This window comes from Pituophis catenifer, unplaced genomic scaffold (assembly GCF_029215685.1).
Source record: "Pituophis catenifer annectens isolate HBS135680 unplaced genomic scaffold, rPitCat1.0.hap2 SCAF_2, whole genome shotgun sequence".
NCBI lineage: Eukaryota > Metazoa > Chordata > Lepidosauria > Squamata > Colubridae > Pituophis > Pituophis catenifer.
The window spans coordinates 8246217-8273040 of NW_027256882.1; the positions used below are offsets into that span (position 1 = coordinate 8246217).

The window sequence follows — 26824 nt, forward strand, 5'->3', positions numbered from 1 at the left end:
TGACGTGGTAATGATCCTGCTTGTAAAAAAAAGAGTCAAAGAAGAAAGAGGTGGAAGAAAAATATTTTTACCAAGAATTTTACAAAAAGAAATTGGAAAAGAAATGAATAGGGTGAAATGAATTGCAGAAAGGAGAGTGGTGGAAAATTGGAAATTAAGGTAATTTTTATATTCAGAATACAGTATAATTATTGTCAGGTTCTTACAATTGTAAGATAGATTCTCAGATGTGGCGGAGAGCTTTGCAATAGAAAATAAGTACCTGCCATGCCTTCAGCTTTGGAGTTTTCGCTTTTTTACCAGTTTTAAACGTGTTCCTGGATCTGGATAAATAAGCTGCATTTAAGGCCCTTGCCACAGCCCAGATTGTGTTGTAAATTAAATAGCTGTCCCGAGTCAGGATTTGATCCATTTCCTCTTCCTTGAGAGCTTCCAGGTCTTCTCTCTGCCTGCACCATCTCCAGACTTTCACCGAAAAGGCTTCATTGGTGTAGGAACACAGGAAGGAGGTCTCTACATAGTGTCTCATAAAAGAATAGAGGTTCAAATGCCTACCATACTTTGCAAATTGATTTTTCTGCATACGAAAGGAAAATATGCTATGGAAGTATTTGACTGGAAAAGATCGTTTTGACAAATAAACAGTGAAGTCCCAGCGGATTGTGAATAGCAGGACTTTTCCTCTAGGAGGTTCCATAAGCCTTTCAAATACTAGATTCAGAAGCAAAATTCCTACACTGAATGAACTCAAGTCTGCACCAAAAATAAAGACATTCATCTTTCTCCAACTGAGGAATAAATGCCGCTCTATCTTCGTTTCCCATGAAACTGGGCAAAAGGTTTGTGATAAAACTGGGCAAATGCCATTCCTGACCAGCAGGGAAGTCAATGTCCTCATGAACCGTTGTCCGTTCTCAGTGTCTGGAGCAAGGAGACCCGCCAAGGTCCACCTGAAATGGAGGACCAGCTTCACCATCCCTGGGTACTGGGCTCCTTCAGCTGGGAGCATTGGGTAGAAGAAAGGATTTTCATCACTCAGAACCTGGGAGTCAAAACCGTGACTGATCTGAAAAGGAAAAAAAAAAGTTAACTTTATTATTATTTCAATTCCTGGTCATTCTGTTTACATTGCCTCTCTTCTCACTTCAATAGCAAAACAAAATAAATGACACGACAGTGGTGGGGCTCATTATTAAGAACAATGAGTCTGCTTATAGAAAGGAAGTACAAGGGATGACATTGTGGTGTAAAGAAAATAATCTTATACTTAACACCAAAAAAACTAAATAACATATAATAGACTTCAGGAGAAATATGTCTGGGAATTGTCATGTGTGTTGGGCTTGGTCTCTTGGTGTTATGTGAATTTCATTGTATGGGTATATTGTGTATATACGTACAATGACAATAAACTTTATAAATTTAAATATAAAAGCACTTAGACTTTTATTCCATTTCACGGTGCTTTTAGAGCCCTCTCTAAGTGGTTTACAGAGTCAGCATATTGCCCCCAACCATCTGGGTCCTCATTTTACCCACCTCGGAAGGATGGAAAGCTGAGTCAACCTTGAGGTTGGTGAGATTGGAACTGCCAAATTGCAGTCAGTAGCAGTCAGCAGAAATAGCCTGCAGTACTGCCTTCTAACCACTGAGCCACTGCAGCTCTTCAGTGAAGAATTTGGCTATTGCAAATCGCCAGCAGAGATGCACAGTCTGCATTATGATTGCACCTGAGAGAGGATTGTCTGCTGGGATCCTTCTCTCCCATTTGATAGAACCTTCATCCTTACTTCATACAATTGCTATAATAGAACTTTGCTCTTCATTTAGAAGAGAGGATGTCTGGCTGTAAGTTGCATGCCTAAAAATGGTCTTCCCAACAAAGACATACCTGTGGGATTTTGTAGGTTCCCAACATGGTTGAAATCTGGATGGAGATGTCAGTACCAGCTGCTTCGAGGACAGCCACGGTGTTTCTCTGCCTTCCACAGCTGTAGTTGGGAACATTGGCCTCCCCCTCCGAAAGCAGATCCAGCAAACCCTCCGAGGTCATTTGTGATATGAAATAATCGTCATAGACTTTGTATCCCAGGGTGACATTGAACAAAATGTTGGGATTCTTGTTGATCGCTTGGATTGCGAAAAGGAAGGATAACATTTTCCAGTACTCTGTCCCTGGTCTCCTGAAAGTATGAATGTATCAGGACATAATCAGTGGAAGCAACATTTTATTTAACTGGTAAATGTAACAATTGTATTTTTAATCCACCTATGGCTCACAGGCTTGGAGTCATTTTAAAATCCCCCCATCCACCCAAAAAAAAATCTCACCTATCGAATAGAACTTCTGGGATACTTTCCATTTTTCTTTTTATTTTTGGATACCGAATGCATATTATTTCTGAGTTAGTCTAGTAATTGTTAGCTTTCTCTAATTCTTTTTTAAATTTATATTTGTAAAAAATTGTTTAAGAAAATGGAATATTAATCAAAAGAAAAAAAGGAATGAAAAAATAGAGAAAGGAAGAAAAGGTCCAAAAAATTAAAAAAAGAAAAAGAAACTGATTCCCCATCTTCTTTTCAACACTTAATTTTTCATTTCTGCAAATTCTACATTTTTCACCATCTAGTCTTTCCCTGATTCTTCCATCATTGAGCATACAAGAATCTTGCCACAGTTACCCTATATTAACACTATGAATGTTACCATATTTTTTGCACTATAAAATGCACTTTTCCCTTCCAAAAAAGTGGGTGGAAATGTCTGTGTGTCTTATAGAGCAAATGTTGCTAAAGCCTCACCAAACCACTGGCCCCCACATTTTGGCCTCTGCCTCCCAGCAATTTGCCTCCTTGCAGCAAACAGAAAACAGCCCGGTCAGCTTCAGCATACCCTGATTCAGCATGAGCAGCTGATTGGCTGTTGGATCGGCCTCCCAGAATACTGCCGATCAGCTGTTCCAATTGTGGGGATCACCACTGCCCATCACCACTGTCGCCACCCATCACCACAGCTGCCTCTCGCCACCTCTGCGTGCCCCATTTTCATCCTCCATGAACCTCATTTTTTGCCTCAGCGCATCCCATTTTTGGGCCATTCCAGATAGCAAGGATTGCAGATTGTGTTCATGCCTCAAAGTTAGGTTAACTTAAATCCCAGAGCATTTTATAGTGCAAAAAATATGGTAATTCTTTGCTTAGAAGTTCAAGTAAAAAAGAATTCTGGTTTCTTCACAATTTTTAGCCTTTCTAATTCTTTGCGTTGTTGTGTTAATTTGATACAAAATTTCAGAGCTTTCTCACCTGTCTACCCATTCTTTTCACAATTCTTGCTTTGCTTTGAAATGTGTTTCACATCTTTGATAATGTATCTGATGTCCTATACCAAGAATACATCATTTTATTTTTTAAAAAACCTTAATTTATGACAGACTATAAACAGAATACCAGTTACCCAAATTTGTTGCATCTCTATCTAATATCCAAGTTTAATAGTGCATTTAGTCATGCAAATTGAGCCTCTTCATCTTCTCTTTCAAATCCTTAAAACTTTATCCATTTTTGTTATTACATGTTCACCATCTGTACATAATTCAGTTTCAAATTCAGTTTTGGCTTATTCTTCATATTGTCCTTATTCTTGCTGTTGTATTAAGATTTCAGACTAACTTTCAATTTCTTTCTATCCATTTGCCTATTTATCTTCTCCAATAATTAATCATTAGAAGTGTCACCTATTATTCCACATGAAATATAGAATCATTAAAGGACACATATAGACAGATACACCCAGAATGACACATAAAACGAGCAACTATCACTGTTAACAAGTGCAGTAAGTGCTAAATTTCTGGAGGTGTTTAAATGGCCTATATCTAAACTTAGCTTAGCCATAGAGACTTAGCTGACAAATAACTCATTGTATGATTGGGATGGTGGCATCCACTCAAATGAGATTCAAACATTTAAGAAAAGTCAATTCTGAACTGGGATCCATTCATTTAATTGGTGGTACAGAATAAAATTATCAAGCTTTTATCATTTTTACTTCAGAGAAAATTCAACATTTCTACTTTTTTCTACGCATTCTGATGACCTTATTGGTCATGAGAGTGGTAGAAGAAAAGAACTATCCTCTCTTCTCCATTCACCGTCCAACTCTGCTGAGAGAATGTCAAGAAAAGCAAATGCTTCTTCTTCGAAGTCAAGAAAGAAGAAGATATAAACAGATTACTTATAAAACTTGCAGATCAAAGAGATGATTCATTGTAAGAGAGGTAGCTGAAATTTTAGAACTTAGGGTGAAATGGAGAGGCTCTCACGAAATTTGACGTACAGAGATTTAATCAAAGGAGATTTGTTGAAGCTTATTGGTAGAAGCAGCATCCTCGTGGCAGACACAATGCCACCAATGAGAAACTCTCCTGGATTGTAATAATTCTCTAGATGCACCTCATCCCTCTTCAGAGTCAGGAGACATTTGGCTCTCAGACTTGCCAGAACTTCCTGGGGCAGCAGAAGCAGCAGAAGCAGTGATATGACTTGTGTTCCTGATGGAGTCTCCAGCCTTGCTTTGAAGACACAGTGATAGGAAGAGGTGGAAGAAACCAAAGTCTTCTTCCAAGACAGAAGCTCCAAAGATTTCCTAATAGTGACAGAGTCTATACAAGCCTTCATATCTGCAGCCCCTGCCTGTCATAAAAACTTTCAAGGTTCTCTATTTCTTCAAGGCCATTTATGCCTCCAGGATTTTCCAGTACAAAGAGATCAGCCAACAAGTTGTTGATATGATGACAAAGTGGAAGCCTGTTATGGCTGTGTTTGTGTGATATCTGCAAGCAATCCAAAATGTCTTTTGAGATTTAGCACCAAGAGAATAAATAAATCACTATGATTTGGATAATGGCAACAAGAATAGACATCATCTCTCTAAACTCTGAGTGAGTCAACAGGCAGGTGCCCAATGGGAGAAGTCACAAATGGGGTGAAAACTCTGAAAACGAGACTAGAAGTGAGACAGGAGAACTTTCTCCCAAACATCTCATTCCTACCATTGCATCATTATTACAGCATTACAGTATTACAGCATCATGGCAGCTGGTCAGCTCTAAAAAGTATTTCCCTGACACATCCCTTATAAAAACTCTCCATACATTCCAGTCTCAAGAGAGAATTTTGACTTGAGTCTGAAATGTCAATCCTCAATATGGATACAGCTGATTCTGGTTTGCCTTTGTTAAGAGATGGGTGGCTGTTTTTGTTCATAGGACTTCGTCTTCTCTCTTACACAGTTCCAGACCAGAACAAAATCCCTGAAAATCACTTTTAGTCATTATAGTCAGCAAAAGTTTGACTTTGGGTTCTACTGTTGGGACATTTCAATTCTGAAAAAAACTAGACATTTTTCTACATTGGTGAAAAGCCATTATTTGTCTTTAAAGGTGGAACTAAATAATAGAATAAACCAGAAGAGGGTGGTTTTTGGGGACCAGCGTGTAAAGAGAGAGAGAAAATACAGCAAAATATCTACATGTTTAGAGATAGATCAATAAATAGGTAGAATTAGGATAGCGTAACTTTTGTATATATAAAACATATGAATCCTGTTCAACTGATCTAGGCAAGTAAACCTAATGAAATCCACCATCTTTAAAACTTTTCTAATTTGTTGGATACTCTACAGTCCTTGTGTCAATCCTGAAGCTGACCTGACCGAGGCCATTTTTGAGGCTTCAGTGTTGCCACACTGGAGCTGAAGGATAGGAAGGGGGGAACTTGACACCTTGGTTAAATGTGTGTGAAGACTTCAACAGAAAGTGGAATGTGTTAAGGGAATAACTTTTTGGCATCCAACAGGGCCCAGGGCAGGCCTAGCACAGGGTCATTCTTAGCATCCCCTCTATGAAACCATATCATCCTGTTGGACCAGAAAGCAGCCCTTCCCTCTGGCATCCGCTGCCTTGTGGAAGAGCCTCCCTGGAGATCTAGATGGCCCCAACTACCTCAAGATTAGGTCTATTGCTGTTATTGGTGTTGATGTATCTTTAGTGATTGATTGATTGATTGATTGGTTGGTTGATTGATTCCTGGCATGAATAAGGAGCCTGGTGGCTCAGCAGACTAAAGCACTGTTATTACTCTTATTAACATCAAGCTGTCTGCAATTACTGTAAGTTCAAATCTCACCAGGATCAAGGTTGACTCCATCCTTTCTAAGGTAGATAAAATGAGGACTCAGATTGTGGGGGCAATAAGCTGACTTTGTATAGATATACAAAAGTATGAAGGCTATTGTTTAACGCATTGTAAAACACCCTGAGTCTCCGGAGAAGGGCGGCATATAAATCAAATTAAAATAAAATAAAAACTATTTCCAAACTGCTTTGCACTCCTTCAATTGTCATTCCCCCCTCCCAAATTCCCACCATAGAAGCATACAGGTTTATTGCCCATCTGCCCACTCCCTCCCCCCATCCTTTGATTACAGGATTGCAGTGAAACAATTGCTTCATCGGATGATTTGACTGATGATACACCTTGGGGGGAGGGGGAAACAGGGTCAGAGCTGGGATGAAAATTAAGTGAGGTCAGAGTTGGCTTCACTTAGAATATGCCGACATGAAGCTCGTAATAAATAACTAGATTCCTTTTGAAGTTTGGCTCAAGGCCCATGATTTAATTAGGGCATCGGTTGGAAACCTGACACTAGGTCACAAAGTTCTTCTGTGTACTTAGCCATTCCCCTCTGACCCACTCCGAGGGTGATCATCCAGTGTGCTGCAGCCTCTTCCCTGGTAACACATCTGACCTTAGCACCTTCAGTGGTTATCTCCAGATGATACTCATGCATGTAGGTCCAAACCTGGGCCAGGAAGAACCCCAGTTGCTGGCAATGTCAAATAAAGCTCTGAGGCCTGAGGTTCCTCAAAGTTCTAATTTATTAGAGATATCATATTGGCACATCTGGAAAAACCCAAATCTGAAAGCTTCCAGGTTTTCCACACCCAGTTGACAGTTCACAGCCCTGCCCCACACCCACAAGTTCATCACATTGTCCAATCAACTCCTCACACTCAACTGAATACAATCTTCAGGCAGTCTCCAGCAGGAACAGACAAAAGTCCTTGAATATGGAATGTTTCTACCGCTCCAACAACAACCCCCTCCCAATTTCCCCAGCTAAAATATATGGCAGTTAAGAAGGAAAAAAGAAAATTGTCTTCCAAAACTGACAGGGGATTCCTGTTAAACTTCACACACAGCAGCTGTATCTTGCAGGTGGTCTTCCTCCCTGGGGCTATCCCTGCAGAGAGGCCATACATGGGGAAGCTCCTGGTGCTGGACCAGCCGTAGCCACTGCTGCCATTGCACTGGCGGAGGTGCTGGTTGTGGTGGTGGATTTTATTACTCAGCCTCCTGTTGTGGCTGCAAGTCGTCAGGTTGCATGGCCTGGGCCTGGTGTTTACGCACCTTTAGGTTCCTGAAAGCCCCCTACATGAACTCGATGGCTTGCTCCATCATCCAGTCAGCTTGGTTGAATTCTTCACCCTCATCTTCTTCCTCCTCCAACTCCACTCATTGTTCCCGCCAGCAACTGCCACAGCTTCCATGAGTGAAAGTTATCACCATGGGCTTCCCCTCCATTCCTCCTTTTGCCCAATGCCCAGAGACCACCTGGATCTCAGCAGATTGCCACAGCTTTCTGCCTCCCCGGTCCATTCAGAGCGATCCAGTCCTGGAGGAGGCCTCTTCAAAGCCTCCTCCCCAGCATTCAATTTCCTCCTGATTGCTCCCTTGAGGCAATATCATATGCATGGTCCCCACGGTAGAGATGATGTCCTCTCTGGGTTGACCACAATATCAGATTCCACCTAATGTCAGACCTGGCCCAGTCTGATCCCTTTGGAAAGTAAAACCCTCAACTCCATTTGTCTGCAATGAAAATAACTTTTATTTAAAAATTTAGGTTGCAGTAAAGTCAGGAGGAATCTGAAGTTCCCATGAAACAATACAAAAAACAAACCCTTAGTTTCCCACCCTTCCCCCATGTCTAGTCAGTCTTTAGTCAATCGGATATCACTGAGATGTTTTGGGAAATGCTGAAGTGTTTGGGCTGGTGAAATTCCACACTCACGGTGAACGACCTTGAAGATGCCTGGCACAAACTGCTTTGCACTCCTTCAACTGACATTCCTCCCTCCCAAATTCCTACCATAGAAGCATATAGGTTTATTACCCAACTGCCCACCCTAATCCTGATACTTTGATGGCGGGATGCTTGTGAGGTGCCAAGCCAATGGTGGAGGACCTCACAAAACCAATGGAATAGCTTGCCTCCAGAAGTTGTGGGTGCTCCAGCACTAGAGGCTCTAAAAAAGTTACTAGATAATCATTTGTCTCAAAAATGGTACAGGGTCTCCTGCTCAAGCAGGGGGTTGGACTAGAAGACCTCTAAGGTTCTTTCCAACTCGATTGTTCTATGTTTTGTGTGAAACAGAGGCAAATGAAAGATATAAACCAACAACAAATTGCAATCAATAATTAATTGTCATGAGTCTAAGAAACAATTTCATTATTACTTCCCTACTTTTATCATTAGATGTTCCTTCATGTTTAGATCTGGTCTCATGATAATAATGTAGCACTTGGGGATGAAGATGCAGCCCAGCAGTCCAGCACTGGAGGCCAAGATGGAGAAGACCTGCACAGCCACCATGTATTTCCCTTTGGTGCTCAGGTAGGTGGGCATGAAAGAGACCCAGACACTGCAGAAGACCAGCATGCTGAAGGTGATTAGCTTGGCTTCATTGAAGGCCCCAGGCAGGTTCCTGGCCACGAAAGCCATCGTGAAGCAAACGGCAGCTAGGAAACCCATGTAGCCGAGGACAACATAAAACATGGTAACAGAGCCTTCATTGCATTGAAGGAAGATCTCTTCAGGCTGGGAGTGCATGTCGGAATCAGGGAATGGGGGAGAAACTATCAGCCATATGACACAGATGAAAATTTGAATACTAGAACAAGAAAGGATGATGGAGTTGGTCAAGCTCTTTCCCAACCATCTTCTCATCCTTTTTCCTGGTTTTGAGGCCAGGAAGGCCAGCACCACCGTGACTGTTTTGGACAACACAGAAGACACAGTTACTGAGAAGACAATGCTGAACACCGTTTGTCGGAGAAGACAGGTGGCTTTCCTTGGCTGGCCAATGAAGAGAAAGGAGGACAAAAAACAGAGCAGGAGGGAGATCAGGAGGATGAAGGAGAGGTCTCGGTTGTTGGCTTTCACAATGGGATTTTTTTAAGTATTTAAGGAATGTGATTAAAACAAGCCTTGTGGTTAGGAACAAGAGTAGAGCAAAGAAGACAAGGATTATACCCAGATGTTCTTCATAAGATAGGAAGGTTATTCTTTTTGGGATACACCGGACTCTGTTCTTAGTTGGATATTGTTCATCTACACATCTGGTGCATTTTTCAGTATCTGAGAAAACAAAGTAACATTTCTTTCATAATCTTTGAAATTTCAAGAAAGCCTTTAGATGAGATTTGATACTGAAAGACAGGAAAGCCTCATTAAATTGTATTGTATATAAATACATTCCAGCAAAAAAATCCCCAATATATACAGTACAACTATTAAAAAACAAACAAACCAAGAACAACAAAATAAAATTGAAAGAAGAAACATCTCGTGCCACAAACTCCCTTCTCTGAGCTTATCCACCAGATACTTATCTCTCACTGACCTTATCATGAGTTCTTCGTTTTTATTGATTTATTATATTATTTAATTTTTTTGATCTTTCGTGAGATGATGGACATATGTTTACCCCAAGAATGTTTAAACTCCGTTAATGATGATTGACCCACCAACCATGATCTCAATAAACTGCTCTAAAAAGTTTGGACATGGGATAAAAGTTGTCTAACATGGTTGGATCCATGGAATTCCTCTTGAGAAGGGTTGCAACACTGCCTACTTCAGGGGATAGTGTAGAGCCCCTTCCAGTTAAAAATAATTAACTATCCTGAAATTGAGAGTATCTCCAGACTATGAGGGTCTCTACAAATCCCTTAAAAAGTGATATTTTCCAATAGTCCTGGAGATCCCCTGACAACAGAGCCCTGTGTGCTGGTTGCATGGTAGGTAGCATCTTGATGTACTCCTTTCTTGCTTTCTTAGCATTTAGTTCTCATTGTTTAAATTTTTAATTTGTGATTTAATTGTGTGCCACCAAAAGTCACTATGTGTGAAATAGACAACCATATAAACTTGAAAAGAAAGAGATCTTAAGGAAGATTAATTCATGAAGGAATTCCAGAAGGGGAACTGAGTTTGTTATCTGCCAAGGCTTTTTACCCAATAAAAATGAGAAGATTAAGTGATATATTTCCATCTTTTCTAAATTTGGCAACAATTTTAAAGAGAGAATGAATTCAACATTGGTATCTATTTGTAGATTGGTCTTTTATTAGTTCTCCTTCTCCCCCTCCTTTCTCTTCCTTTTAATCCCAGCACTGTATGTTAGTATCTTTTTCTTTTCAGAACCACACATATATTCCTTTTTTTGTTGGTGTTATAACAGTTTTTATCTCAATATTTAACAACAACACAAATTGGAAAGATAAGAAAAGGTGGGAAGGAAATATCCACTTGATGGATGAATTCAGAAGGTTCCCCTATGGTGCCACTGACCTTCCTGAGTGGAGATGGTCCCCTCTGGACAAGGAACGCAGTCATAGCAGCAAAATGGCTCTCCTTCTCGAGCCTTTTTCACAAATCCAGGCTGACATTTTTCCACACATTTGGACTGAGGCAGAGACTGAGAAGAGAAAGAAAAAATGACAAAGGAAAGATGTTACACTCACCATCTATGTAACATGGAGGTAGATAGGAACATTAGCAAAGTAGTCTCTGGGCTTCAGATAGAAAAATATGAAATCTCTGATTACTTCCAATGCCAAAACCTAAGTAATATTTCCCTTGAAATTGTCCCTTATTACTTCTGATATCAGGATTTTTTTGCATCAAAGTCATGTTTCTGTACTTCGGTTTTCAGACCATTATTGTGTGAGATGGGAGAGCAAATAAATTGAATCAATCAATGAATAAATAAGCTCACATCAGACCAGGCATTATTATTTCGTGTGAACTGAATGCCTTGGACCTCCTTTCTAAATTCTACTATCTTAGTAGGGTTAAAGAGAGACATGTATAACTATGGTCTCAGCTGATTAAAAACATTGCAGACTCTAGGCCTGCAATTTTGGGAGTCCCCTGACTCCACCCAGGTCAAGGTGAAGCTTATTTCCCATTGGGACCAAGAGGACTTCCATCCAGTCTTGATTCCATTTTATCAGATTGAGACCAAAGCTGAACTCAGGTCCTGGTCAACAGAATTGCCTTCAACTTTGATATTTGAAGACAAGAAATTAGTGTACCTGAAGCTATTAACATCAAAATCCTCAGTATATGAGGCCCTCTGTCACCGGTTTTATGGTGATAAAGAAGAGACATGAAATGGCAATGATTATTGTCCTAAATAATAATTATCCCAAATCTCATTTTGGATATAGCTGAATCAGCTTACAACAGTATTCAGCATTACAGCATCAAAAGGATACCTTGGTCAATAGAAGAGAAGCCTCTCTATGTTCTAAGAAAATGATAGATGTTTTACTCCACACATTCAATTCTCAGTGAAGGTTGCCCCCCTCCCCATTTTGACTAGGTTAACCCACTTGAAAAGGGTCCTAATTCTTTGGGAAAACAAAAAAAATACATCACTATTTTCCCCACCTTGTTGAGCAATTTTAGCTGTGACAAAGCATCTTGGTTGATTATCATTCGCTGCCTTTCGAAACTCCCCAATTCCTTGTCGATGGGATCCCCCTTGTGGAGAACCACCCTACTGTTGATCTTTAGATCTGCTGCTACGTCTCCATTTTGATCCAAGTCCACTTTCAGCAGGGAAAGATTGAACAATTCCTTCTTCTTTAGAAATGGATGGAACTAGAATGGAAACATCCAGGAACTTTAAAAACAGAAATCTTGGTTTCTTAATCTCTTTTTACATTTGAATCTTTCTTCTATGGTTGTTTAACTTGCAAATATTGTGAGTTGGCATGTGGCCATTCTCTTCAAAACTCAAGAAAGAGCCTTGATAGTACAGTGGTTTAGTGCACCCTATGATTAACACAGCTGCCTGCAATTTCTGCTGGTTCGAATCTCTCCAAGGCTCAAGGTTGACTCAGTAGGTGAAATGAGGACCCAGTTTGTGGGGGCAATAAGCTGACTTTGTATAAATATACAAAAGTATGAAGGCTATTGCTTAACGCATTGTAAGCCGCTCTGAGTCTCCAGAGAAGGGCGGCATTTAAATCAAATTAAAAAAAAAAAGAACAAAGGTTCAGTAATATTTCTCAATCATACAGTATATTGACAAAAAGTATAGTGAGAAGATATAATTGGCAAAAATTTTCAATTACAAGAAACATTTTAGGAAAGGTCATAAATCAATTGAAGAAAAACCCCAAATATCAAGAGCATTCATAAATTCTTTGAAAACAAGAGGGTGATGATCAGAAAGAAAGGATTTGTTAAGAAGAAAGTTGCAAGGCTAAGACAGGAAAATGACCAGATGAACTAATTCTATTTTACTGCAAGACAATATTAACAGAATCTTGCAAGTATGAAAATACAAATTTTTCACCATCTCTTTTTCCAGTCTAAACATTTGGGAGGACTTTCTCTGAGTTTGTTTCTCTCCCTATAACACAGCTGCTGGTTCATCCTCCACCCACCATCTTATCTAATCCTTCCCTGCATCTCTTTCTTGGGTCCTCCGAATTAAATTCTACATATCCCACTTCCTTAATGGATTGTGTGAATGATGGTGGTAGAACTTGTTTTCAGCAAAGAATTAACAAAATGCTTCATGATGTGATGAATGGGGATCTAGTTAATTGATTGCTGGATGGCATGATAATTAAATGGATACAACTGTCTTAAAACTTGTATTCAAATAAATTTTAATCTTACTGATAAAATTGGAAATTATGAAGAAGTGTATTTTCATTGATAAAAGAAATCAATAAATCATGATTTTGTGATGCAAACATTATAATAATGCTTAGACAAAGTTATTTCAATCTCCTTTAAAAAAATTTCCGGCTTCCAGAAAATAAAAATATGATTTTGTGATAGACAGAAGTGCATGAGTAAAATCCAGTTGGAAACTAACTAATTTTTAGCATCTAGTACTTGATAGACGACTGTATCTTGTATAACACAAATGAATGGCAGTCACAATCTATCTTTCTTTAAGATTTCCTTTGTAATTTTTCTCACATTATTCTATATAGATAATGGTTACTGATTATAATAAAGTAGCAGTAATACTTTAATGATATGATAATAACCATATTATTAATTTGGCGATTATGCTATTAATGATCCAGTGGAATCATTTCATGTCCTCTTGTAGAAAACACACTTAGAGAAGACATTGCACAAAAATATTCATCAGCTTTAGGCAAGGACAAAGAAGGCAAGGAAAAGATCAGAAGAACCTCTTTTAGCCTTGAGGAAAGACAAGGAGAAGAGCCATTTCAGTTTACCGGAGCTTAAAATCAGAAGGAATCTGGGAACATTTTTTTGAATATACAAAATGGTTGTAGAAGGGAAGATGCAACGCTCTTCCAATAAGTACAAGATGTTGTGCAGAAGCTTAAGATCTTAAACAAACAAGCTCAGAGAGCCCCAAAGACCCTGAAAAGGAATGTAGTTTGATGGCTCCTTGATGGGACCCCATAACTTCCACGGTTGCAGCCTTGGAGCCCCCAGCCTCTCTTCTCCCTTCTCCCTTCTCCTCTGGGGTTTGGATGCAGCTTTTAAGGCATGGGCCAGAATCTTAATGACACTGTAAATATGGCCGTCATTTGGGATCCACATCCTATTCTTTTCCTCTTGTGTCTCCAGTGGTGTTTTCTGGGTGCATCTTCTCCGGCCTTTGATAGAAAATATGTGTTTTGAAACAGAACAGTGAAAATACTCAGCTTGAAATTCACGTTCCACAAAGAAATATCTTTTATAGGCATCATCATTGTTCCAACTCTTTTTCCACTGAAGAGAAAAGGTCCAAATACTATGGACACCGTTGAGAAGCCTCTGCTTTTTCATTACATATATTCCAAGCATTGTCATGATCCAGACTTTCCCTTCAATGGGTCCTGGCAAACGCCTAAGGGTTAAATGGAAAGGAAGAATTCTGTCCCAAATGGAATCAAATCCTATGAAGTGAACAAAGACATTGACTTGTTTCCACTTAGAGAGGGCATCCCTGAGGGCTCCTGTATTTCCAGTCTCTGAGAATTGTTGTGATATAACAACACAAATTCTATTCCTGACAAGCATAGGAGTAAAAGTCCTCATGAAATTCTCTCCCTTCTCTGTGTCCGAAGCAAAGAGACCAATCAGGGTCCATCCAAAATGGAGGAGCAGTTGGACAATTTCTGGGTATCAGACCGTTTCTTTGGGAAGCATTGAATGGGAAAAAGGGAATTGACTTTTACCACTCAGATCATCCGAAGCAATTTTATTACTGATCTGAAAAAAGTAGATTTAAAAATAAATAAATAAATAAATAAGTAAGTAAAATAGAATAAGCATTAAGAATAAAAATAGTATTTTTAAAATCATCCCTGAATATACCACAATCAGACCACATAAGAGAAGCTCAACTGAACTAATTTCCTCCAAAAAAGCAGCATATTATATATAATAGCTGGATTCCGATCAAAGAGGAAATATATTGATTTAATATTAGGATCCCAATAGATCATTTCTCTAAAGTTGTCAGAGTTTGTTGCAGAAATTAAATCCAGAAAACACACACAGCAGTCGTGAGTTTCAAAATTTTTTATTACTGGTTCTGTGGGAGTGGCTTGGTGGGCATGGCAGGGGAAGGATACTGCAAAATCCCCATTCCCACCCCACTCCAGGGGAAGATTACTGCAAAATACCCATTCCCTCCCCACTCCAGACAAAGTCTCCATTCCCTCCTGGGGGAAGGAAACAAACAAATCTCCATTCCCACCCAGTCTGGGACCAACCAGAGGTGGTATTCTCCGAACTACTCAAAATTTCCGCTACAGGTTCTCCATAACCTGTCAGAAGCTGCTGGATTTCACCCTTGATCTTGCTACCTTCCTTCCCATACCTGTCAATTTTAATCCAATGTTAGTGCTACTATTTATTATTTTAATCTTTTATTTTCTTTTGACTTGAATATAACTTGACTAGAGTCATCCCTAGCCAGGATGGGCAGCATGTAAATTACACATACATATATACATAAATACATACATTAAATTATCCTAACCTGTTAATCAAGCCTACTAAATGACATTTTTGAAAAACAATAGATTTGTAAAAGTCATTTTTTGTATTTTATTTTGACATCAAATGTTCCTTGGTATTCAGATCTGGCCTAAAAATAATAATGTAGCATTTAGGGAAGAATATGCAGCCCAGCAGTCCAGCACTGGAGGCCAAGATGGAGAAGACCTGGACAGCCACCGTGTACTTCCCTTTGGTGCTCAGGTAGGCAGGCACAAAGGACACCCAAACACTGCAGAAGACCAGCATGCTGAAGGAGATCAGCTTGGCTTCGTTGAAGGCCCCAGGGAGATTCCTGGCCAGAAAAGCCACCGTGAAGCAGACAGCAGACAGGAAACCCATGTATCCAAGGGCAATATAAAACATGGCGACAGAACCTTCATCGCATTGTAGGATGATTTCTCTCAGTTGGGAGTTCATGTCAGAGTCAGGGAATGGGGGGAAAGTGCTCAACCAGATGCTGCAGATGACAACTTGAAGGCCAGAACAAGAAAAGACAATGGAGTTGGCCAAACTCTTCCCCAACCATCTCTGCACTTTATTCCCTGGTTTTGTGGCCAAGAAGGCTAACACCACTGTGATGGTTTTGGCCAAGACTGAAGAAATGGCAAGTGAGAAGACAATGCTGAAGGCTGTTTGTCTGAGGAGGCAGGTCACCTTCCTTGGCCGGCCAATGAACAGGAAGGAAGTCAAAATGGAAAGCAGGAGGGAGACCAGGAGGATGTAGGAGAGGTCCCGGTTGTTGGCTTTGACAATTGGTGTTTCCATGAATTTAATGAAGATCCCCAAGCCAAAGCCTGTGGTTAAAGAGAGGAACAAGGCAATGGAAGTCAGGATAATCCCCAGATTTTCCTTATAAGAAAGATAACTTTTCATCTTGGGGATACAGTGAACTCGATTGATGTTTGGATGTTGATCTTCTGGACATTTGGTACATTTGTCTGCATCTGAAAAAGAGTAAGAGTAGGGTCTCCCTTTAACATGTCCTTTAATAAACTGCGTTGTTTGGGTAAACTTGTTTTTGGTGTGAATGATTGTGTGTATGTGAAGTCAATATATTTCTTCATTTCCCTCCAGCTATAACATCTTAATATTCTTTGTTTTTTACTGTTACCATTTCATCAATGAACTTGTTGAGAGAGAAGAAGGGAAGAAGAAAGGAAGAAAGGCAGTTCACTGCTAAATCTCTTGAAAATTGGAGCCCAGCCTTTTGTCAATGCTTTAAGGCACCAGTGAGGTTCAGCCAATAGTGGAATGAAGTACATGTGAAGGATTGCTTAATGTTGCTTATGTTAGCTGAAAATGATAAACACTGATTTTGCCATGGAGAAAATAAAGTCAGGTGGAGTGGCCCTTGAACATGAGTTAGATTTGGAGTGAGGACATCAAAATGCATTCCTCATTTTTTTTTTATTATCAGAAAGAGCAACATCTTCCAATAAGATCAAGAAGGAAGTTTGGCTCAACCCCGACTCATGATTCCTCCCCTCCCCTCCCCTCCCCTCCTCTCTCCTCCTCTCCATGGGCCATGACTTTGAAAATTGTTTTAAGAGGTGCGTCCAGCAGAAACTCTGCAATGTCAGACTCAGGAAGTATAAACCCAGAAGTCACCGGAAGCAGACCGAAAAAGGCACCACCTGAATATATGGAGCAGTCAAAGGATTATGACATAAGGCTACAATAACCAGGGATGGGAGTGAGTAGCAGCTTTTAAATCAATTTTTAATTTTTAACTTTTAAATTTAAAAAGTCTCAATTTTACTATTTGAAAGGTTCATTTTTTACTCCAGCTTTTACCTCAGCTTTTTACTCCAGCTAGTAAAGCATTTAGTGAATGAGAGGAAAGCCTTCCCTACTAAGCAAACCAGCTATCCATGGCAGCTATCCAACGCACAGACAACCTATGATACTGACTGTGGCTTCTTCATGCAGTGACTAATTTGCCCCTTGGAAGAACCTTTGTAGCTGTGTATAACTGGAATTCAGATGGCCTCTCCCAAGGGGAAGAAAAGAATGACGGCACAGTGCTCACCAAACAGTAAGGAAGGTGGAACCAATCCACAAAAACAACAGAAAATTGACGGATTTTGTCAGCCTATACAATCAACAGTGGGTCGTGCATCCTCCCCCATTTCCCTGCCAGATAGCTGTGAAGCTTTGGCATTGTTTGGGGATTCTCCCCTGGAATGGGAACTGCAGGCTGAGGAGAGCCAGTCAAGAAGCCAGTTAAGAGGCTTGCGAACCCCTCTGCGAAATCAGATGACAAATGACTCAGCAACTTTAAGTGAATCAGCTCCAGGCCGGGATAAGGGCCTAGAGTCGGAGTTTTACAACCACAGTGAATTAGCTTTAGGACTTGAAAACCAGCTAAGTGATAGTACAAGGGATTTTATTAGCCGGCACAGTATGCTCACTTCTCAGACAGTCTTGGCCATTTTTGACCAGTTTGCAGAGGTGCGTTTAAAGTTGGACTCTGTGATTAATTTTATTGCTGTGGCACAGATGAAAAAGCCGCAGGTATGTTCAACTGGCTGCCAGACAGAACGACCTGGCCAGATACCATCAATGGTGCAACCGAGGGAAAGAGCAAGCAGACAGGATATTGACTGTAAGCGTGGAGGAAAAAAAAGAGATGGTGAGCTGCTTGGGCCTGAAATCCCAGGGTACAGGAGTGGGGGGGGGGGAACAGGCGATTGTTGAAGGAGCAGATTGTATTGAATATATATAATTCTGAGATAAATGCGGGTAGATGGTCTTCAAAAAGACGGATAGTGACCTCTTTGTCTCAGCTTACTCGGAGTGACAAGGGGGCACTAGATTTGGCAGCATATGAATATCTTCCACAACGTGACAATTATTTCAGAATTCAAACAACAGCTCTTTCCAAGCCTGCTTATGCGAATGAGAGGATTCTTGGCTTTTTATCAAATTTTACCTTCCCGAGTTTTTTCTAGTGGTGAGGTCAGCCCGCTGATCCAGAGAGCCCCTAGGGAGAGCGTGGCAGTGCATGGGACAGCTGATTGGGAAAGTGGGCTGAATAGGGAAAGCAGGCTGGCCGAGGCAGGGAGGAGATTTAGTGTTACAGAGGAAATGTCGGTTAGGGTTTTGGATCCAGCTGATGTGAAACTTCCTTCAATTGGTTTGGTGCAAGATGAGACATTTGATTCTGCCTGTTTGGAAACTTTTTCCTCACTTTCACTAACGGAGCAGCAAGAAGTACTTAAAAAACTTAAAGAGACGAGGAAGCTGCTGAAGCAGACCATTTCCTCTGCCGCTCCTTTGGCGTCAATTGTTCTACCCCCTTCAAGGCATGACGCAATTCCGGAGAGTCAGCAGCCTATAAGCCCAGGAAGCCTGATGCCCACGTCTATACAGCACAAAGTGCCAGAGACAGCAGATTTGATAATGCAAAGTGTTGTGGGACAAACATCGGAGATGGAAGGCACCCAGGAAGGAATCCCCCTGTCCCCCTTAGTGGCAAAGATGATACCAAGAAATGACACAAACGCGGTGCCTCATGTAAAATCATTTATCGTGGAGGCAGAGATTAATAGAGCCCATGGACCTGCAAGCCCAAAAGTAATAGGCAGTGCAATGATGCCCAAACAGACTTGTATGGAGCTCAGGCGATTAAATGGGTGTGTGAGTGTAAATGAGGGAGGACGGGTGGGAGAGATTATCCAAGAAGCCTGACTAGGAAATAGCAAGCAATCACTTCCTTCAAGAGTGCACTTCCTCTCTTGGAATGTGGCAGGATGGAGAGGAAGTTGGTGCACAGACGACTGTATTAAATTTTTAAACAGGTACCATGTAATTGCCTCGCAGGAGACTTGGGTTAGCAGTGATGAGACCCCCATTGAGCTCCCCAAGTTTAATATTTGGCAGCTGCCAGCAAAGAGAGTAGCTAAAAAGGGGAGAGCCTCAGGAGGATTGGGCATCTTGGTAAAAGCCGAACTAGGATGGAAGGGAAATGAGATATGCTCGGATTCCGGCCCTTTATTTTTTCAAGCAATCCATTTGGCATATGAAGGGAAGTCAATGGTATTTGTAAATGTGTATGTTAATCCAGCAATGTGCCATTTGTGGGAGGCTCTAGAGGTAAAAATATTAGATATACGTAAAAAAATTATAAAAACACCTCTAATTTTGGCAGGAGACTTTAACGCGCGTGTGGGTCCCTCGTTGGAACCTTTTATTGAAATTGGTACAATTCCAGATGGATATTTACATAACCAACAATCATGGGTCTCCCAAGATAGGAAAAAGAACAAAGATGGGGGGAAATTTCTAACAGCGGTATACAACTGTAACCTTCAAATTGTAGGCCAGTATTCAGAGGTTAGAAGGTACCCCACAACTTTTTTTGGCCCTAAGGCATGTAGTTCTATTGATTATTTTTGTGTTTCTCACAGCTTAGTATCAGGGGCAACTTCGGTCTTGACGTTACCAAGACCAGAAAGTGATCATCTTCCGATTGAGACGTCCCTGGCAATCCCTTCCGACTTAAGGAAAAGGAATCAAACAATTCAACAAATAGGCTTCAATTTAGAAATAGCCCATGAGAGAAGACTAACATGGAAGAGGGTTGATAGCAAAGCAGTGACTGAATTCATGAATTCACCATGTATGGAAGCCTTAGTGCATATATGCTCAAACAGTACGGGTGAACAAGAGCTTATAGTAGTTTTTGCGGAAATATGCCATAAATTGAAGCATTTTTCCATGACTACCAAGCCAATGGGCCAGTCTGATTCTAGTTACTCAACATGGTTTGATAACAACTGTAAGGAAAAGAAAAAACGGTTTAGGAAATCACTTAGGAGATACTTAATCAGCCCAAACATGGAATTACAGAAGGAGTATATTACCATAAGGCAGAAATATAAGCAGCTACTGAAGAGAAAAAAGGCCTCCTATATTGACAACTTATGGGCTGCCCTAGAACAGGCAGCAAAACTGGCCTCACCCACACTATTCTGGTTGGAGGTCTCAAAAATTATTAGAGATAGAAAACCAAACATTAGTGCAGAAAGGTGGGAGAAGCATTTGGCCACTCCAGCAGTAGCGGAAAGCTCTGATGAGGCTATATCCTCTCCGAGCTTGATACAGGAATATGAAGCCTTACCCCAGTGGGAAGAAGTGTCAATCACAGAGGTGAGGAGTTTAATCTCCTCCCTGAAGACAAACAAAGCTCCAGGATAGGATGCGCTCCCGGCATCATTATTTAAAGATAACATAGCCTGGTGGGCGCCTGTCCTGGCAGGTCTCTTTACTTTTATCAATAGAACAGGGCAAATTCCTGCCAGTTGGCGTTCATCAATAATTATCCCCTTAAAACAGGGTATAACATTTAACATTTTCCTCTCTTATCGCATTGGCAGATAATCGCCCAGCCGCCCTGTTTAGGGTGACCCGCTCCCTCCTCCATCTGGGAGCGTGGGAGGATCCCTTGCAGGGTTGTGCTGAGGATTTTGTCCAGTATCTGCACGATAAAATCACTCAGATTCGGGAAGGCTCGGTCTCTGACTGGGTAGATACAAATGGGATGATGGGTGCCGGTCTTGAGACTGCCATTTGGGAGGAGTTCGACCCTGTTGCTCCCGAGGACATGGACAGGATACTGAGGCAGCTGAATGCGACCACATGTTTATTGGACCCGTGTCCCTCCTGGTTGGTGCTGGCCTCCCGGGAGGTTACGCGAGACTGGCTCCAGGGGATTATCAACGCTTCTTTGAGTGAGGGAGTCTTGCCATCTGCCTTGAAAGAGGTGGTGGTGAGGCCCCTCCTCAAGAAGCCTGCTCTGGATCCGGCTGTTTTGGCTAACTACCATCCGGTCTCCAATCTTCCCTTCTTGGCGAAGGTTGTTGAAAGTGTGGTGGCGTGACAGCTTCCTGGGTACCTGGATGAAGCTGTCTATCTGGATCCACTCCAGGCCGGCTTCAGGCCTGGGCACAGCACGGAAACGGCATTGGTCGCATTGGTAGATGATCTCTGGAGGGCTCAGGAAAGGGGTTGCTCCTCTATCCTGGTCCTCTTAGATCTCTCAGCAGCTTTTGATACCATCGACCATGGTATCCTGCTGCGCCGGTTGGAGGGGTTGGGAGTGGGGGGCACCATTCTGCGGTGGTTCTCCTCCTATCTCTCTGACCGGTCGCAGTCGGTGTTAGCAGGGGGGCAGAGGTCGACCCCGAGGCGCCTTGTTGGTGGGGTGCCTCAGGGTTTGGTCCTCTCACCCCTTCTGTTCAACATTTATGTGAAGCCGCTGGGTGAGATCATCCGTGGCTTTGGGGTGGAGTTCCATCAGTACGCTGATGATACGCAGCTGTACATCTCCACCCCAGGTCATCCCACTCGTCACTTCCCGCCTGGACAACTGCAATGCTCTCTACCTGGGGCTCCCCTTGAGGAGCACCCGGAGGCTCCAACTGGTGCAGAATGCGGCCGCATGGGGGATTATGGGAGCGAGGGGGCGCTCCCATGTGACACCTCTCCTGCATGAGCTGCATTGGCTTCCAGTGGTCTTCTGGGTGTGCTTCAAGGTGTTGGTCACCATCTTTAAAGCGCTCCATGGCATGGGACCTGGGTATTTACGGGACCGCCTTCTGCCGCCGATAGCCTCCCACCGACCAGTACGCTTCCACAGAGAGGGACTCCTCAGGGTGCCGTCAGCCAGGCAATGTCAGCTGGCAACCCCCAGGGGGAGGGCCTTCTCTGTGGCAGCTCCTGCCCTCTGGAACGATTTGCCCCCAGAGATACGAAGGACATCGGATCTCCAGGTCTTTCGCCGTGCCCTGAAAACTTTTCTTTTACATCAAGCAGGGCTGGCATGAACCCCCCCCCCCTTTTTTTTTTAGTTTTTTAGCTTTTAATTTGTCAATGGGTTTTAATTTGAATTGTTTTAAATTTGGGCCAAAGTATGTAATTCTTTTTAATAATTTTAAATTTTGTATTGGTATGTGTTTTAGTTCTGGCTGTGCACCGCCCTGAGTCCACTAGGAGAAAGGCGGTATACAAATTGAATAAAATAAATAAATAAATAAACAAACAAACCTAAGCTAAAATATGCTAACTTACTAAAAGATTCAAAACTCCCTCACATTCTTTTAACTCCCCTTTTAAAAGTTATTCCTCAGCCTTCCTTTTATAGATTCTCTTATCACATTTCACATTTATTACTAAAATCCTTTCCATACCTTCTTTTTCAGCATTACTCCCTAGTAAAATTCTAAATTAAACATTTATCCTCTTTGGTCATTCATAAACCACTTGCCAATTTCTGATTGTAATAAAACATTCTTCACAATACAACCTTAAAGATACTGTTAATCCATTGGGTTAAGTTATTTCTAAATCTTAAATTCATTCTTCAATTTATAAGTTTCAAAACTTTCAGGAAGCTATCCATTAAATTTTAAATTAAGCATTTGGATACCTCAATAACTTTTAAAAAGCTATCCATTTTTAGTTAAACATTTTTACTTCAATAAGACATTCTTCAAAATATAACCCTCAAAAGGCTATCCCTTAAATTATATCCAAAGCTAAATATAATAAAACACTTCCTTTATATCATTGTCTCAAAAAATACTAATTTCAATAAACTTTCCAGATTTATTACTAAGATCCTCCCCAAAAGAAATTAATCTTCAATTCTTCCTTTCTTTCTATATTTTTTCCAGTCCTTCTTCTTCAATAATACTTTCTTCTTCAGCATTGCTCCTCCCCCTGCTTTTATTTTCGAGAATTTTTCTCTCCTCCATTTTTTTTTTTTTGGCTTTTTTACAAACTTTCTTCTTTCTTTCTTTCTTCTCCAGTCTCACTTCTCCGCCACAATCCTGTTCTCTTCCTCTCGGTAAGAACACCTTTTTAACTGCAATTGTAAAGTTCCACTTCCAATCTTCCTTTTTGTATAAAAAATCCCAACACCTCCTGACAATTCTCCATTTGCCTGTATCAGAACCTCTGGAGGAATATCTCTCAATACTTCCTGGTTACACTCCTTCAAGCCTCTCTGCTCCTTTCAATTTGAAAAGCCTCTATTTCATTTTCCAAAGGCACAATAAATTGGGTTTTTTCTTCCGCCTCCTCTTCACTTATATCCTTGTTTGGGATTTGACTAAAATCCTTCTTAAGAAACCCTTCAATTCTTTCCACGAACACAGAGACAAATGATTCCAAAACTTCTTCCAAAAGATCCACAGTCAGCATTTGTGAGCCTTCACCATTTTCAAAAAAAGCCAGCCATTTTTTTTCCCTTAGATATAATTTTTAAATCCTTCTCCTTTTAAAATAAAATCCTCTTCTTTTAAACAGGGGCTTTCAACACCACATAATGCTTTGTATCTAAGTTTCACATTTTTGCTTTGGGAAGTCGGGTGTGTGTGGGGAGGGGGGGTTGAAGGTTGTGTGGGGTTGAAATTGTTGTAAAATTTTTAATAAAATAAAAAGATAAGTGTATTAATAGAGAAGTAAGAAATGTGGGGGAAATGTTATAATAAATGAAATTATAATATTAAGATATGATAAATATTGGAGGAGTAAGAAGAAGACACAAAAGATGTACTTAGATGATACATTGAATGATTGATTATGTATTGTTTGCTTGTTTGTTTATAAAATAAAAACTTTTTTTATAAAAAAAAATAATTATTCCCTTACATAAAAAAGGCTCTAGAGATAACCCAGATAATTTCCGATTAATTAGTCTAATCGATATTTCAGCAAAAATTTATGCTAAGCATTTGCTTTATAAATTAGAGGACTGGATAATGAGAAATAACATTCTCCATTGTGGGGTGGAGACAGCAGCCAGAAGTGGGTTCAGCTCATGCAATTAGATGAAGGACTTAGCCTGTCAAAGCTAAATCCTGCCCCCGTTGCTAGGGGCTCCCAGCTTTGCTCAGTCCTTCAGATTGGACTGCAGTGTGGAATTTCTCTCCATAGTTTTTCTCACCTTTCTTAATACTTTCGGATTCTTTTGGCTTTAAAAATTGGACTGTGATACTGACTATTCTTCTGCCTGCTGGATGCCTGCTTATTTGAACAGTGAGGTGAATTTTCCTCCTTGCCTGTTTCCTCCCCCCTGGACTGTTGACGATCATCCTTCCATTGGTCAGTAAGTGGGGATTGTGGAGCCTCGCGCTCCCGTGGGGGAGGTGGCGATTTTCGCCACTTTCTTTGACATCGACCTGTCCTGTTTCTACTGAGCTAGCCTAATTACCGCTGTGGAGTTGCTACGCTCCCTAACGCTGGTCGGACCGCCATTTTGAGAGCCACTTTTGCTGAGGGAAAAATTTCTTGCAGTTTGAATTGCCACTTGTCGGCTTTTGCAGCCTCAGCTGATTGTCGGACCGGCTTTAATTAGCAGGTCCCTGGCCAATTTCGCTCGCCCTTACCGGCTAGAGCAGCGTTTTCACCCCTCTGTCGCTTGGTCGGCTTTTGGGGTATCCTGTGGAGCTTTGCGCTCCCGTTGCGGCTGGGGCGCATCCGCCATTTTAATTCACTGTGCAAGTCATGGTTTCTGGTGAGGCATTTTTTCTCCTGCGGTCCCCAGGCTTTGAAAGTGCCGCTGATCCCTGTAGAGGCTTGGCCAGGTTTATTGCCTCCAGGGCATTTATACCACTACTGCACCCTCTATTTCCTTAACGCTGAGACACTGAGGTGTCCTGCTTAAAGATCCTTTGTTTTTCTGTGGCTGGCGGCCATTTTGTTGAGGCATAGCTGAGGGCAGTCCAGGAGCGGCCTCAAGGGCTCTCTTTAATCGAGGCCTTCTCTTTTTCTGCCCAACATGCCTAAGGCAGTGGCTAAGAGCAAGCGTGGGCGCAAGACATCCACAGAGATTTGGGGACCAAATCCCTTTCTGAGGCTGACAACCTGGCTGTTTCCAAGTCCAAAAAGGCCTGTTCACATGACAAGGGCTCTTCTTCCATCCCATCGCGTACTGAACGGCGCAGGGATAAAGTTCTGAAGCAGTCGTGCAATAACACCAGCAGCCTTCATTCACCAGCACCAGTGTCTCATTCTCTACTCCCTGAAGCAAGGCCTCATCAGTCTCCTCCTACACCGGATCAAATCTCACTTCAAGATTGCCCTTTGGACATTCATAGTGCGGACTTGTGGGGCTCCGGCCCAGTTGCTGCCTCTCTGGCATCTGCTCCTTCATCCCAGGCTCCACCTGCTCAGCCTCCTCCTGTCTCATCTTCTGCTCCGGTTCGTACTTCTACGGAAGTCAGACGAGCTACTGACCATATACAGACTGTTCTTCATGCTGAGGACATTCAAAAGATGATTGCAGCAGCTGTGCATCAGTCTTTGGCTGCACATAAATCTTCCAGATCCAAACATTCTGTGACCTTGTCGGTAGCATCATACTCCTCCGTCTCCTCGGCCAAGGAAGAGGAGGACGAACTGTTGCCTATAGCGGAATCTCACTCTCCTGCTCCGTCCTGTGTGAGCCGACCTTCTGCCTTTGGTGATGCTGATTTCCAAGAACCAGAGCTGTCTGAAGACGAGGGTCTCCCTCCGGATCAACCTCCCTTTACGGGCCTTTTTCCGCAGGCTCTGTATAAGTCTCTCCTGTTTAAAGCCATGAATACGGCTCAACTTGGGACTTCCACTCAACCAACTCTGCCTACGACTGAGGGCACGCTAAATCCCTTATTTACAGAACCACCTAAACCTGTGACGGCTGTGCCTACTCCCCCTCTCTTTATGGACGTTATACGGAGGCAATGGTCTTCTCCTGCTACTGCTCCCGTACCATCCACCACGGATAGGAAGAACTTCTCTGTTTCATCTGAATTGGCCTCCCTGCTTCAGGTTCCAAAGGTGGATGCCCCTGTCGCGGCATTGCTTTCTCATTCTACAGTTCCAGGTGATCCTGAAGAAAACCTTCGCCCTGAAGAGTGTCGCTCCGACCAAGTTCTCCAACGGGCTCATCTTGCAGCTGCCTGGGCCATTCGATCAGCTACGATGGCCTCCTTTTTTAACCGATCGACCCTTCTCTGGCTTTGTCAGATCCAAGACAAACTATCCACCAAGGATAACAAATTCAGACAAGACATCAACAAAATTGTGGCGGCAGTACAGTTCTCGGCTGATGCGACGTTGAATGAAGCTTGCTTCGCATCCAAATCGTTAGCTTCTACTGTTGCAGCCCGATGCCTGGTTTGGCTGCGTCATTGGCCAGCTGACACCCGGCATAAATGGCGGTTGGCCTCCGTTCCTTTTCTGGGGGAGAAGTTGTTTGGGGATCCTTTGGAGACCTTCCTAATAGAAACCAAGGAGAAGAGAAAAGTATTACCTACGGCTTACCGTGGGGGGGAGGGGGAGTCCAGATACTTACCTTATTCCTCTCGTGCCCAATTTCGTCCTTCAGATGGGGGTTCGGGATCCTCTCTTGGTATGAATAATTTTGTTCCCAGG

The 26824-nt window shown here is 41.9% G+C and overlaps 2 protein-coding genes across 2 annotated transcripts in view; both read right to left on the minus strand.

Moving 5' to 3' along the window:
* Nucleotides 1-4673: 4673 nt before the first annotated feature.
* Nucleotides 4674-9289, minus strand: LOC139309808 (vomeronasal type-2 receptor 26-like; the record flags this gene model as incomplete). The annotated part of the gene is made up of 2 exons (XM_070934011.1): nucleotides 4674-4832; nucleotides 8765-9289. Coding segments are annotated over 2 exons (684 nt in total), but the record flags the coding sequence as incomplete, so codon positions are not given.
* Nucleotides 9290-15451: 6162 nt separating this feature from the next.
* The window catches only part of LOC139309809 (vomeronasal type-2 receptor 26-like), a 41762-nt gene continuing 30389 nt past the window's right edge, over nucleotides 15452-26824 (minus strand). Inside the window, exon 6 of the mRNA XM_070934012.1 lies at nucleotides 15452-16347. Coding sequence (XP_070790113.1) covers nucleotides 15452-16347 — 896 coding nt within the window. The remainder of the gene's footprint in view (nucleotides 16348-26824) is intronic.